Source organism: Pleurodeles waltl, chromosome 8 (genome assembly GCF_031143425.1).
Source record: "Pleurodeles waltl isolate 20211129_DDA chromosome 8, aPleWal1.hap1.20221129, whole genome shotgun sequence".
Taxonomy (NCBI): domain Eukaryota; kingdom Metazoa; phylum Chordata; class Amphibia; order Caudata; family Salamandridae; genus Pleurodeles; species Pleurodeles waltl.
Window position 1 is genome coordinate 1,527,804,473 of NC_090447.1, and position 15,701 is coordinate 1,527,820,173.

A 15,701-nucleotide genomic window follows, 5' to 3' on the forward strand; every position below is an offset into this window, starting at 1 on the left:
GATTTATCTGCAAATGTAAAGGCTGCTTGGAAGCCATTACTAGCTTTAATTAATTAAGCCACTTGAAGCTTGGTGATGACAAAAATGAATTATATTTAAGTGGTACTGTAAGCTGAGCTGTGGAGTGTGTGCTTTCTTATGGACAGTTATAAACATGTTTGCACTAGGTGCAGTCTGCATATTACTAAGATCTATATTTGGAAGCACATATTTTTATCTTAAGCCTAATCTTTTTGTGCATTTTGCGGCAGCCTGTATTTATACTGAGTGTAATGCAAATTTAAAATAATGGTATGCATATTCATTGTGCTTTTTGTCACAGGCTGGGACCTCATAACACTAAAAACACATCACTAAGGTGCTCATTCCGAGTCTGGCGGTCTTGAGACCAACAGACCCAGCGTTACCATCGGACCGCCACACTAGTGGTGGCCCAATCCGCCACATTCTGATTGCGGCCGAAACACCGCAGGAATACCACCGACACTGCCACGGCAGAGACGGACTCCGGCCTGGCGATCCCGGTGGTTATAGTCCACCAGGGCAGCACTGCAAGCAGCGCTGCCCACCGGATTAAGAGTTCCATTCTGCCAGCCTTTCCATGGCTGTTCACACTGCCGTAGAAAAGCTGGCAGAATGGGGGTACAAGGGGCCCCCCTGCACAGCCCCGTCGTGCATTTCATTGCCAGAATTATAGGCAGTGAAATGCGCGACAGGTGCTGCTGCACCTGCTGCACTGCCACATTGCGCTGGCTCGATTATGAGCCGGCATCAATGTTAAGGCCCTCTTCACCACAGGCGGTGAAGTCGGAATACAACCGGTGGTGTTCTGACGGCACCAGCCGTCAGGTGGTGGTTTGAGTGTGGCCCCCGCCAAACTCAGAATGAGGGCCTAAGTGCTATATAAATGCAATTAAAATCACAATTCCCCACTGCACTGACTAGGGTTCAAATCTGTGGTTCTCTAGTTGTACTGACAGATAAGTGCAGTGATTGTATTAACAAATAGAGATTTCATAACGCACATTAGACCATCTTTCATGGATTAGCTCAACTTGCATTTATTTTTAATTTAAGGCGTGCTGTATTTATATGCATTTACCTGAAGGTAAAGACCAGGGGTGTCACTTGGTCAGTAACATTGGTGGTGGTGGTTTCTGGGTGGGAGGGAGTTGGGGGCCAGGGCGAGCGTCAGATTTTCCAAAATCAGTCTGTCATATATGTAACAGGCATTTGCAATGCAATGGGTCTTGCGTTTGCTTGAGTTAGAGCTATTAGTGTCGTAAATTCCTAACTGGACTTTTCTTGCCACTTAAATTGAAAATGAAAAGTAAAACAGTTGACATAAGCAGGCCAATTCAAAACGCAACAACCGCCATGAGTGTGCAAGCGAAGGATAGGCACAAAAGGAAACAGAAGTTCACTTGCAGTCAAACATATCGGCAATCGTGCACATATCTATGTAACAGGGTCGGTGTCCACGGTGGTAACAAAACTGTCTTAAAAAAGGACAAGCACAAAGAATTTACCAATGATAACTAAGGATTTTTCAACAGCAAGCCCACGAACGAGTGAAAGGGAAGGTTGTGCGGTGGGCGTGGTCAAAAGCCCACAAGACTTACAATGAATCAAAGCGCTTGCTTGCTCGACCTAAAGATACATTGTAGGACAAGCAGGGCACCGGAGAGGGGGCTAAGGGGAAGTGGCAAGGGACTAAGTGGAGAAAAAACACTATTTTGTAAAATAACCAACACTTTTGAAGACTTTCGAAGGAGGGCGAGAGAGAGAGACTTTTGTCTGTGTTTATTTAAAAACCTCTTGTGAAATCCGACAGACACCTCACCATACCCGACCGAAAGCCCCTGTTTCTAAGTATTCTACAGAAAATGTACTTATTGAGGGGTTTAACACCCCAAACGCCCTCCTTCCCCGATAAACACAAACAGATCCAGGATATTTTGTTCCTTTAGCCAAGCCTGTGACCCGCCGCCGCCGCCGCCGCACTCTGGCCCCGAGCGCACTCGCTGTTCAATGCCCTCCGAGCTCTGCCCTCCGAGCCCTGCCCTCCACCCTCCCCCCCAGGGGCCGGTTCCAGGCCCCAGGGCCAAGGGTTGTAGTTTTGTAACTCTGGGCCTCTGGTCAGACTGTGTTCGTGTGCGCATAGCCTTACTCACCGCCTCCGAGGTCAGGCGCGACATTTCTTCACAGGTGAGACGCGGCGCCTGAGCAGCAACTCACAGCAGCAGCTCCCACCTTCCTCCTCAGAGCCCGGCAGCGGCACAAGCAAAACAGTCAAGTGCGCGTGCGCATAATAGCGTCGCTTCGACGACGCGTGCGTACAACGGATGTGGCGCACGCTAGACTGGAACAACCTAAGAGCGCATGCTCGGGAACAGGACACTCTCGCGGGCGCGAGCTGCAGACGCTAGTCGAGCCTAGCGGGGTGTCTTAGCTGCGCGCATGCCTAGTAATCCTCCTCATTACATCCGTGTGTTGTAAATATTAACGCACAGGAGCAGAAGTGTGCATTTAATAGAGTGAGGACCAGGAGATAAAAGGGACACTGACCTCCTGCTACGTCACACACCCTTCCATTAATGTCAGCGATTTCACTTTCACACTGACCTTCTTCTGTTACGTCATACATCCTGCTATTAATGTCAGAGCTTTCACTTTCACTTTCGGATTGGCTTAATCCACATTCTTTGACGGTCTGCGCCACCATGAGGTCGCTGGTGAGGAACCACAGCTGTTTATGGAGCCTTGCCCATGTCTTGACCATCCCTTGGTGACTTTCATGCACTAGTGGGTTTATCTGGCCCTTTACAGTCTGTGGGGTCATGACACTCCACACTCAGACAACTGAACTATCCATCAATCAATCAATTAATTAATCAGTAATTTGTGAAGCACGCTACTCACCCGGTAGGGTCTCAAGGCGCTGGGGGAGGCGGGGTGGTGGAGGGTTGCTACTGCTCGAAGAGCCAGGTCTTGAGACGCTTCCTGAAGGTCAGAAGGTCCTGGGTCAGACGCAGGTTGACGGGGAGGGAGTTCCAGGTTTGGTGGGAGAAGGATCTGCCACCGGCTGTGGTACGGTGGACGAGGGGGAAGGTGGCGATGGCGAGGTTGGCAGAGCAGAGCTGGCGTGCCAGGATGTGGAATTTGAGATGCTCGTTGAGGTAGGCGGGTCCGGTGTCGTGGAGAGCCTTGTGAGCGTGGATCAGGAGTTTGGAGATGATCCTTTTGTTGATGGGGAGCCAGTGGAGGTCTCTGAGGTGGGCTGAGATGTGTTTGTGGCGAGGGACTTTGAGGATGAGTCGTGCTGAGGCGTTCTGAATGCGCTGAAGTTTTCTCTAGGGCTTGGCAGTTGTTCCCGTGTAGAGTGCGTTGCCGTAGTCCAGTCTACTGCTGCTGACGAGGGCGTGAGTGACCGTTCTTCTGGTCTCAATGGGGATCCATCTGAAGGTCTTGCGAAGCATGCGGAGGGTGTTGAAACATGAGGATGTGATGGCGTTGACTTGCTGGGTCATAGCGAGCGATGAGTCCAGTATGAAGCCAAGTTTGCGTGCATGGGTGGTGGGCGTTGGGGCGACTCCTAGAGTGGCCAGCCACTGGGAGTCGTCCCATGCTGATATGTTGGAGTCGAAGATGATGATCTTGGTCTTCTCTAAGTTCAGTTTGAGGCAGCTTGCCTCCATCCAGTTGGCGATGGCGTGAAGTCTGGTGTGAAGGTTGGTCTTGGCGGTTGCGGGGTCCTTTGTGAGAGGGAGGATCAGCTGAGTGTTGTCCGTGTAGGAGACGATGTTGAGGCCGTGGGATCGGACGATGTTGGTGAGTGGTGCCATGTAGACATTGAAGAGGGTGGGGCTGAGAGAGGAACCCTGGGGGACTCCACAGATGGTCTTGGTGGCTTTTGACTGGAACGGGGTGAGGCAAACTCTTTGCGTTCTGCCGGTGAGGAAGGATGTGAGACAATCCAGGGCTCTGTGGCAGATTCCAACGTCGTGGAGGCGTGTGCGAAGTGTGCGGTGACAGACGGTGTTGAAGGCTGTAGAAAGGTCAAGGAGGATGAGGGCAACGGTTTCACCTTTGTCAAGCCTGCTTCTGATGTCGTCAATAGCAGCGATGAGAGCGGTCTCGGTGCTGTGGTTATTGCGGAAGCCGGACTGGGAGATGTCGAGTAGGCTGTTGTCTTCCAGGAAGCGAGATAGTTGGCTGTTGACTATCTTCTCGATGACCTTCACAGGGAAGGGGAGTAGGGAGATGGGCCGGTAGTTTTTGAGGTCTTCGGGGCGGCTTTGGGTTTTTTGAGTAGGGCGGTGACTTCGACGTGTTTCCAGCTCTCCAGGAAGATGGCAGTCTTGAAGGAGCAGTTGATGATGGTCCGGAGCTGGGGAGCAATGTTTTGGCTGGGTTTATTGAAGAAGTGGTGAGGGCAGGGGTCGGCGGGTGAACCAGAGTGGATGGTGCTCATGGTCTTGGTGATTTCTTCGTCCTTGGTGTGGACCCAGGCACTTAGGATGTTGGTGTGGATGGGTGCGTTGGGGTCGGCGTTGGCAGTGGTAGTGGTGGGGGGTGGTGGTGTGAAGCTGCTATGCCATCCATGCCAATGGATCTGATGCAGGCGGGAGACTCCTGATTTCCTCAGCAAAAACATGGGCTTATTTTGGCTGTCTCCCACCTCAAATGGCCTCTGCTTCAATAGAAGTCAACGCTCTCCTGATTATTGTTTTTCAGATCTCCCACTTTCTGCTTCGTAAGTGTCGGCATACATGCTAAGCCTTCAGTTACCACATCACTCATGGCTTTCTCACCATGCTGGTAGCATGGAGCTTGGGCTTGTGCTCAGGCGAGGCACCTCTGCTATGGCGGAGGGGCGTAACCCCCCACCAGCAGCTGCAAACCTTTTGCTATAAAATTATAATAAACTACGTTTGTAATCATTTTGTAGTAAAAGGGGCGGGACCACGGGCTATGACGGGGAAAGAGGGGAGTGCTCAGCACTTAGGGTGACCACCCGTCTGTAGTTTTCACAGACTGCCTGTAATTTTGGCCTACTGTCCGTGATGAAAGGCTTAACGGACGGCATTTGTCCGTCATTTTAGCCTTTCACCTAAAAGATAAAATGTAATTAGGACAGATCGGTTTTCCCAGCTGGACTGAAAGGCCGGGAGTCTCATGCGCTCTGAGGGAGGGAGGGGCAGACAGATAAGAAAAGGCCTTCTTGCCAAGGTGTCTCCTTCCCTAAAGAAATGCAAATGTGCGCAACTGGTAAATCTGCAAATGCAAAGGGGTTTTTATCAAAGGCTTTAATTAAAGTGACTTTAATCAAAGGAGTCACTTGAAGCTTTCTGATGACATCTGAAGATATTTTCATTTAGAGAGGTACTGTAATGGTATTCTAAGGTGAGCTGTGGAGTATGTGGTTTTAATGGACTATTATTAAAAAATTTAATACTAGGTATAAACTGTATATTATTCAAATCAGTATTTTAGAAGGACTTTTTTTTAATTTAACCGAAATGTATTTGCTCATTTTGTAGCAGCCTATAGTATGATGTGTGTAATACATATTTAAAATAAGGGCTTACATATTCAAAGTTCTTTCAGGGACCTCGGTCCCTTATAGTACTAACAAACATTGGCAAAGCCAATAGATCTCGTCTACACAAGTTATTGGCTTTGCCAGTGTGTTTTAGCCATGTTATACACCAAAGTGGCTGCTGTTCAGCATGGCTAAAAGTTAGTGGCATAGTTGTGTAAAGTGGAGTAGAGTGGCATAGGAGCAGTGGCATAGAACACAGTGGTGCATAGTAGAGTGCAGCGGGATACAGTGCAGTTGTTTGAAGTGCACTGGCGTAGAGTGCAGTGGTTTAGAGTGCAGTGGCATGGAGTGGCGTGGGGCAGAGTAGAGTGGCATAGAGTGCAGTGTAATAGAGTGGCATAGAGTGCAATGGCGTAGAGTGGTGCAGAGTGGAATAGTGTAGAGTGGTGCAGTGCAGAGTATAGTGTAGTGTAGTGCTGTAGAGTGCAGTGGCATAGAGTGCAGTGGTGTAGAATGCAGTAGTACAGCGTAGCATGGTGTAGAGTACAGTGGCAGAGAGTGCAATGTTGCAGAGTAGAGTGTCAGTGCAGTGGTGTAGAGTGGAGTAGAGTGGCACAGAGAGCAGTGGTGTAGAGTACAGTGGGCAAAGCAGAGGGTAGTAACGTGCAGTACAGTTGTTTACAGTGCATTGGCGTAGAGTGCAGTGACATAGATTGGCATGGGGCAGAGTAGAGGGGCAGAGTGGAGTAGAGGGGCATACAATAGCATAGCAGAGAGTGCAGTAGTGCAGATTGGTGCAGTGGCATACAGTGCAGAGTAGACTTGCATGGCATAGAGTGCAGTGGCGTAGAGTGGTGCAGAGTGTAAAGTGGTGCAGAGCAGAATATAGTGCTGTAGAGTTCAGTGGCACAGAGTGGAGTGATGCATAGTAGAGTGGCATAGAGTGCAGTGGCACAGAATGCAGTAGTACAGAGTAGAGTGGTGTTGAGTACAGTGAAAGAGTGCAATTTTGCAGAGTAGAGTGTCAGTGCAGTAGAGTGGAGTACAGTGGTACAGAGAGCAGTGGCGTACAGTACAGTGGTGCAGAGTAAAGGGCAGTGCAATTGTTTAGAGTGCACTGCTGTAGAGTGCAGTGGCATGGGGCAGAGTAGAGAGGCATACAGTGCAGTGGAGTAGAGTGGCATACAACAGAGTGGCAGAGAGTGCAGTAGTGTAGAGTGGTGCAGTGGCATAGAGTGCAGAGTAGACTTAATTGGCATAGAGTGCAGTGGCATAGAATGGTGTGGAGTAGTGTAGAGGGGTGCAGAGCAGAGTATAGTGCTGTAAAGTCCAGTGGCATAGAATATAATTATGCAGAGTAGAGGGTATAGAAGGCTGTGGAATTGAGTGTATTGGTGCAGAATCCAGTAGTACAGAGTAGAGTGGTGTAGAGTATAGTAGTGACCAGTGCAGTGTTGCAGAGTAGTGTGTCAGAGTGCAGTGGTGTATAGTGAAGTTGTTTAGAGTGCATTGGCGTAGAGTGCAGTGGTTTAGAATGCAGTGGTGTAGAGTGCAGTGGTGTAGAGTGCAGTGGTGTAGAGTGCAGTGGTGTAAAATAGATTGTTTCTGAGTAGAGTGCAATGGCATCGAGTGGAGGGGTGCAGGGTAGGGTGCAGTGACAGAGTGCAGTCTTTACTGACAAACCCCATCTCATGCAGGGAGGTGGGCAGAAAGCCTGCGAGCCACCCATTGGACCGGTGCAGCTGAATAATAGCATTTTAAGTCCAGAAGGCCTAATCCACCTGCAGTAACAGTTAGCTTTAGAGTGGAAAGAGCTACCCAACGGCGCCGCAGCGACCAAATCAGATGTGTGGCCTGTCTGAAGAAGGAATGAAGGACGAGTAGGGGAAGGTTTGCAAAATAATACTATCATTGAGGTAGCACCCCATCTTCACTAGTGCCACGTGGACCACTACAGAAAGCACCCTCCAAAAGTAAACTGGGTTTGGAGGAACTGTGACGCGCTGCAGAGATTTCCATCCTGCAAATCAATGGGAGAATGGTAGATATTAATCACTAGGTATCAAAAGGTAACTAGTTCCCAGTTCAATCTGAGGTCTAATTGTATATAAAGGGGAAAACAGTGCCATATGTTAAAGAAACACTAATTACATTTTAAAATCAACATCACACCTACATTTACATCCCAAATATTCTGAATATTCTCCTTGTACTTGACACTTAGGGATAACCCAGATCACTAGTTTGTCTTTTGCTCAATTTCAAAACCATTTTAAGACATGAACAAAGCATGAACTACCTGTTCTGAGACAAATGTAGAGTCCCGGACATACACTCTAGTGCTGTGAGACTTCAGACAAGTTGTGGGTACCTCACATCCTGACATTAGGTGTGAGACTGTCACCCACACCATTTGCCTTGCCTGATTAAATGTTTTTTAGTTTGAAAGTCCATAGGTGGTTGGGGTGAGCCAGATGTTTTTGTTCAATATGTTTAAACTAGCATAAGGTTAATTACCTTAATGTTTCCCAAACTATTTGTCAGGGGTTTTAAAATATTCAGAAACATAATCAAAATTTTGCTGTTGCTTTCTTTTCAAGAAAGATTGGGTAGATTTGGGTAGGGGTGATGGCCTTGACAAGGTGCTGAAGAGCATTAATTTACTACTGAATAAGGACGTAATATGACTCCTGTAAGGAAATGCCTCCTTGGCATGGTTGCCCCCTGACTTTTTTGCCTTTGCTGATGCTATGTTTACAATTGAAAGTGTGCTGAGGCCTGCTAACCAGGCCCCAGCACCAGTGTTCTTTCCCTAACCTGTACTTTTGTATCCACAATTGGCAGACCCTGGCATCCAGATAAGTCCCTTGTAACTGGTACTTCTAGTACCAAGGGCCCTGATGCCAAGGAAGGTCTCTAAGGGCTGCAGCATGTCTTATGCCACCCTGGAGACCTCTCACTCAGCACAGACACACTGCTTGCCAGCTTGTGTGTGCTAGTGAGGACAAAACGAGTAAGTCGACATGGCACTCCCCTCAGGGTGCCATGCCAGCCTCTCACTGCCTATGCAGTATAGGTAAGACACCCCTCTAGCAGGCCTTACAGCCCTAAGGCAGGGTGCACTATACCATAGGTGAGGGTACCAGTGCATGAGCATGGTACCCCTACAGTGTCTAAACAAAACCTTAGACATTGTAAGTGCAGGGTAGCCATAAGAGTATATGGTCTGGGAGTTTGTCAAACACGAACTCCACAGCACCATAATGGCCACACTGAAAACTGGGAAGTTTGGTATCAAACTTCTCAGCACAATAAATGCACACTGATGCCAGTGTACATTTTATTGTAAAATACACCCCAGAGGGCACCTTAGAGGTGCCCCCTGAAACTTAACCGACTATCTGTGTAGGCTGACTAGTTTTAGCAGCCTGCCACAAACCGAGACATGTTGCTGGCCCCATGGGGAGAGTGCCTTTGTCACTCAGAGGCCAGTAACAAAGCCTGCACTGGGGGGAGATGCTAACACCTCCCCCAGGCAGGAATTGTCACACCTGGCGGTGAGCCTCAAAGGCTCACCTCCTTTGTGCCAACCCAGCAGGACACTCCAGCTAGTGGAGTTGCCCGCCCCCTCCGGCCAGGCCCCACTTTTGGCGGCAAGGCCGGAGAAAATAATGAGAAAAACAAGGAGGAGTCACTGGCCAGTCAGGACAGCCCCTAAGGTGTCCTGAGCTGAGGTGACTCTGACTTTTAGAAATCCTCCATCTTGCCGATGGAGGATTCCCCCAATAGGGTTAGGATTGTGACCCCCTCCCCTTGGGAGGAGGCACAAAGAGGGTGTACCCACCCTCAGGGCTAGTAGCCATTGGCTACTAACCCCCCAGACCTAAACACGCCCTTAAATTTAGTATTTAAGGGCTACCCTGAACCCTAGAAAATTAGATTCCTGCAACTACAAGAAGAAGGACTGCCTAGCTGAAAACCCCTGCAGAGGAAGACCAGAAGACGACTACTGCCTTGGCTCCAGAAACTCACCGGCCTGTCTCCTGCCTTCCAAAGATCCTGCTCCAGCGACGCCTTCCAAAGGGACCAGCGACCTCGACATCCTCTGAGGACTGCCCCTGCTTCGAAAAGACAAGAAACTCCCGAGGACAGCGGACCTGCTCCAAGAAAGGCTGCAACTTTGTTTCCAGCAGCTTTAAAGAACCCTGCAAGCTCCCCGCAAAAGGCGTGAGACTTGCAACACTGCACCCGGCGACCCCGACTCGGCTGGTGGCGATCCAACACCTCAGGAGGGACCCCAGGACTACTCTAAGACTGTGAGTACAAAAACCTGTCCCCCCTGAGCCCCCACAGCGCCGCCTGCAGAGGGAATCCCGAGGCTTCCCCTGACCGCGACTCTTTGAATCCTAAGTCCCGACACCTGGGAGAGACCCTGCACCCGCAGCCCCCAGGACCCGAAGGACCGGACTTTCACTGGAGGAGTGACCCCCAGGAGTCCCTCTCCCTTGACCAAGTGGAGGTTTCCCCGAGGAACCCCCCCCTTGCCTGCCTGCAGCGCTGAAGAGATCCCTAGATCTCCCATTGACTTCCATTACAAACCCGACGCTTGTTTCTACACTGCACCCGGCCGCCCCCGCGCTGCTGAGGGTGAAATTCCTCTGTGGGCTTGTGTCCCCCCCGGTGCCCTACAAAACCCCCCTGGTCTGCCCTCCGAAGACGCGGGTACTTACCTGCAAGCAGACCGGAACCGGGGCACCCCCTTCTCTCCATTCTAGCCTATGTGTTTTGGGCACCACTTTGAACTCTGCACCTGACCGGCCCTGAGCTGCTGGTGTGGTGACTTTGGGGTTGCTCTGAACCCCCAACGGTGGGCTACCTTGGACCAAGAACTGAACCCTGTAAGTGTCTTACTTACCTGGTAAAACTAACAAATACTTACCTCCCCTAGGAACTGTGAAAATTGCACTAAGTGTCCACTTTTAAAACAGCTATTTGTGAATAACTTGAAAAGTATACATGCAATTTTTATGATTTGAAGTTCCTAAAGTACTTACCTGCAATACCTTTCGAATGAGCTATTACATGTAGAATTTGAACCTGTGGTTCTTAAAATAAACTAAGAAAAGATATTTTCCTATATAAAAACCTATTGGCTGGATTTGTCTCTGAGTGTGTGTACCTCATTTATTGTCTATGTGTATGTACAACAAATGCTTAACACTACTCCTTGGATAAGCCTACTGCTCGACCACACTACCACAAAATAGAGCATTAGTATTATCTATTTTTACCACTATTTTACCTCTAAGGGGAACCCTTGGACTCTGTGCATGCTATTCCTTACTTTGAAATAGCACATACAGAGCCAACTTCCTACATTGGTGGATCAGCGGTGGGGTACAAGACTTTGCATTTGCTGGACTACTCAGCCAATACCTGATCACACGACAAATTCCAAAATTGTCATTAGAAATTGATTTTTGCAATTTGAAAAGTTTTCTAAATTCTTAAAAGACCTGCTAGGGCCTTGTGTTAGATCCTGTTTAGCATTTCTTTTAGAGTTTAAAAGTTTGTTAAAAGTTTGAATTAGATTCTAGAACCAGTTTTAGTTTCTTAAAAAGTATTCCAACTTTTAGAAGCATAATGTCTAGCACAGATGTGAATGTGGTGGAACTCGACACCACACCTTACCTCCATCTACAGATGAGAGAGCTAAGGTCACTCTGTAAACTAAAGAAAATAGCAATGGGCCCCAAACCTACCAAAGTACAGCTCCAGGAGCTTTTGGCAGAGTTTGAAAAGGCCAACCCCTCTGAGGATGGCAACTCAGAGGATGAAGATAGTGACTTGGAGGGAAATTCCCCCCCTCCAGTCCTACTTAGGGAGAGCAGGGCTTCTCAAGCCCTGACTCCACAAATAATAGTCAGAGATGCTGGTTCCCTCACAGGAGGGACCAACAACTCTGAAATCACTGAGGATAACTCCAGTGAAGAGGACATCCAGTTAGCCAGGATGGCCAAAAGATTGGCTTTGGAAAGACAGATCCTAGCCATAGAGAGGGAAAGACAAGAGATGGGCCTAGGACCCATCAATGGTGGCAGCAACATAAATAGGGTCAGAGATTCTCCTGACATGTTGAAAATCCCCAAAGGGATTGTAACTAAATATGAAGATGGTGATGACATCACCAAATGGTTCACAGCTTTTGAGAGGGCTTGTGTAACCAGAAAAGTGAACAGATCTCACTGGGGTGCTCTCCTTTGGGAAATGTTCACAGGAAAGTGTAGGGATAGACTCCTCACACTCTCTGGACAAGATGCAGAATCTTATGACCTCATGAAGGGTACCCTGATTGAGGGCTTTGGATTCTCCACTGAGGAGTACAGGATTAGGTTCAGGGGGGCTCAAAAATCCTCGAGCCAGACCTGGGTTGACTTTGTTGACTACTCAGTGAAAACACTAGATGGTTGGATTCAAGGCAGTGGTGTAAGTAATTATGATGGGCTGTACAATTTATTTGTGAAAGAACACCTGTTAAGTAATTGTTTCAATGATAAACTGCATCAGCATCTGGTAGACCTAGGACCAATTTCTCCCCAAGAATTGGGAAAGAAGGCGGACCATTGGGTCAAGACAAGGGTGTCCAAGACTTCAACAGGGGGTGACCAAAAGAAAGGGGTCACAAAGACTCCCCAGCAGAAGGGTGATGAGACAACCAAAACTAAAAATAGTAAAGAGTCTTCTACAGGCCCCCAAAAACCTGCACAGGAGGGTGGGCCCAGAGCCTCTTCACAAAACAATGGGTACAAGGGTAAAAACTTTGATCCCAAAAAGGCCTGGTGTCATAGCTGTAAACAGCATGGACACCAAACTGGAGACAAGGCCTGTCCCAAGAAGGGTTCCACTCCAAACTCCCATCCAGGTAACACTGGTATGGCTAGTCTCCAAGTGGGATCAACAGTGTGCCCAGAGCAAATCAGGGTTCACACTGAAGCTACTCTAGTTTCTGAGGGTGGGGTGGATTTAGCCACACTAGCTGTCTGGCCGCCTAACATGCAAAAATACAGACAGCAACTCTTAATTAATGGGACTAGAATAGAGGGCCTGAGGGATACAGGTGCCAGTGTCACCATGGTGACAGAGAAACTGGTTTCCCCTGGCCAATACCTGACTGGAAAAACTTACACAGTCACCAACGCTGACAATCAGAGAAAAGTACATCCCATGGCAATGGTTACTTTAGAATGGGGAGGGGTCAATGGCCTGAAACAGGTGGTGGTCTCCTCAAATATCCCAGTGGACTGTCTGCTTGGAAATGACCTGGAGTCCTCAGCATGGGCTGAGGTAGAGCTAAAAACCCATGCAGCAATGCTGGGTATCCCTGAACTGGTGTGTGTGAAAACAAGAGCACAATGCAAGGCACAGGGTGAAAAAGTAGAGCTGGAGTCTGGAAAAATGGCCCAGCCTACCAAGAGAACAGGAAAGTCAGTTGGGAAGCCAACTGCAACACAGCAAAAGAAAGGGAACCTCTCTTCTCAGGAAGAAGTTCTGCCCTCTGAGGGAACTGAGCCTTTGGAGCTTGAACCTTATCAGGTTGAGCTCTTAGGCCCAGGGGGACCCTCCAGGGAAGAGCTGTGTAAGGGACAAGAAACCTGTCCCTCTCTTGAAGGCCTTAGGCAGCAAGCTGCTGAAGAGTCCAAAGGCAAGAAAAATGGAACACATAGGGTCTATTGGGAAGATGGGCTCCTGTACACTGAGGCCAGAGACCCCAAACCTGGTGCCACTAGGAGAGTGGTAGTGCCTCAGCTGTTCAGAGAGTTCATCCTAACATTGGCCCATGACATTCCCCTTGCTGGACATTTGGGACAAACCAAGACGTGGGAGAGGTTAGTCAACCACTTCTACTGGCCCAATATGTCCAACATGGTTAAGGAGTTTTGCCTCTCCTGCCCCACCTGTCAAGCCAGTGGTAAGACAGGTGGGCATCCAAAGGCCCCCCTCATTCCACTTCCAGTGGTGGGGGTGCCCTTTGAAAGAGTGGGTGTGGACATAGTTGGTCCACTGGAACCTCCCACAGCCTCAGGGAATATGTATATCCTGGTAGTAGTGGATCATGCTACCAGGTATCCTGAAGCTATTCCCCTTAGGTCGACTACTGCCCCTGCAGTAGCCAAGGCCCTCATTGGTATCTTTACCAGAGTGGGTTTCCCTAAGGAGGTGGTGTCTGACAGAGGTACCAACTTCATGTCAGCATACCTAAAGCACATGTGGAATGAGTGTGGAGTGACTTATAAATTCACTACACCTTACCATCCACAAACTAATGGCTTAGTTGAGAGATTCAACAAGACATTAAAGGGCATGATCATGGGGCTCCCAGAAAAACTCAAAAGGAGATGGGATGTCCTCCTGCCATGTCTGCTTTTCGCTTACAGGGAGGTACCACAGAAGGGAGTAGGGTTCTCACCCTTTGAACTTCTGTTTGGTCATCCTGTAAGGGGACCACTTGCTCTTGTTAAAGAAGGCTGGGAGAGACCTCTCCATGAGCCAAAACAAGACATAGTGGACTATGTACTTGGCCTTCGCTCTAGAATGGCAGAGTACATGGAAAAGGCAACCAAAAACCTTGAGGCCAGCCAACAGCTCCAGAAGTTTTGGTATGACCAAAAGGCTGCACTGGTTGAGTTCCAACCAGGGCAGAAAGTCTGGGTTCTGGAGCCTGTGGCTCCCAGGGCACTCCAGGACAAATGGAGTGGCCCTTACCCAGTGCTAGAGAGGAAGAGTCAGGTCACCTACCTGGTGGACCTGGGCACAAGCAGGAGCCCCAAGAGGGTGATCCATGTGAACCGCCTTAAGCTCTTCCATGACAGGGCTGATGTGAATCTGTTAATGGTAACAGATGAGGATCAGGAGGCAGAGAGTGAACCTCTCCCTGATCTTCTGTCATCAGACCCAAAAGATGGCACAGTAGATGGAGTGATCTACTCAGACACCCTCTCTGGCCAACAGCAAGCTGATTGTAGGAGAGTCCTACAACAGTTTCCTGAGCTGTTCTCCCTAACCCCTGGTCAGACACACCTGTGTACCCATGATGTGGACACAGGAGACAGCATGCCTGTCAAGAACGAAATCTTCAGACAGTCTGACCATGTTAAGGAAAGCATCAAGGTGGAAGTCCACAAGATGCTGGAATTGGGAGTGATTGAGCGCTCTGACAGCCCCTGGGCTAGCCCAGTGGTCTTAGTCCCCAAACCCCACACCAAAGATGGAAAGAAAGAGATGAGGTTTTGTGTGGACTACAGAGGGCTCAACTCTGTCACCAAGACAGATGCCCATCCAATTCCAAGAGCTGATGAGCTCATTGATAAGTTAGGTGCTGCCAAATTTCTAAGTACCTTTGACTTGACAGCAGGGTACTGGCAAATAAAAATGGCACCTGGAGCAAAAGAAAAGACAGCATTCTCCACACCTGATGGGCATTATCAGTTTACTGTTATGCCCTTTGGTTTAAAGAATGCCCCTGCCACCTTCCAAAGGTTGGTGAATCAAGTCCTTGCTGGCTCGGAGTCCTTTAGCACAGCTTATCTTGATGATATTGCTGTCTTTAGCTCCACCTGGCAGGATCACCTGGTCCACCTGAAGAAGGTTTTGAAGGCTCTGCAATCTGCAGGCCTCTCTATCAAGGCATCCAAATGCCAGATAGGGCAGGGAACTGTGGTTTACTTGGGACACCTTGTAGGTGGAGGCCAAGTTCAGCCACTCCAACCCAAGATCCAGACTATTCTGGACTGGGTAGCTCCAAAAACCCAGACTCAAGTCAGGGCATTCCTTGGCTTGACTGGGTATTACAGGAGGTTTGTGAAGGGATATGGATCCATTGTGACAGCCCTCACTGAACTCACCTCCAAGAAAATGCCCAAGAAAGTGAACTGGACTGTGGAATGCCAACAGGCCTTTGACACCCTGAAACAAGCAATGTGCTCAGCACCAGTTCTAAAAGCTCCAGATTATTCTAAGCAGTTCATTGTGCAGACTGATGCCTCTGAACATGGGATAGGGGCAGTTTTGTCCCAAACAAATGATGATGGCCTTGACCAGCCTGTTGCTTTCATTAGCAGGAGGTTACTCCCCAGGGAGCAGCGTTGGAGTGCCATTG

At 48.9% G+C, this 15,701-nt stretch overlaps 1 protein-coding gene across 4 annotated transcripts in view; it reads right to left on the bottom strand.

Annotated features, from left to right (window-relative positions):
• The window catches only part of LOC138248920 (gastrula zinc finger protein XlCGF57.1-like), a 197,875-nt gene extending 195,575 nt beyond the window's left edge, over positions 1-2,300 (bottom strand). For 3 of the 4 annotated variants that reach the window (XM_069202928.1, XM_069202931.1, XM_069202930.1), the window contains exon 1: positions 2,175-2,290. In XM_069202928.1, the coding sequence (XP_069059029.1) occupies positions 2,175-2,198 (24 nt within the window). In that variant the 5' untranslated portion in view covers positions 2,199-2,290. Of the gene's footprint in view, positions 1-2,174 lie in introns of all 4 variants that reach the window. The other variant, XM_069202927.1, reaches the window with a different exon arrangement.
• Positions 2,301-15,701: the final 13,401 nt, after the last annotated feature.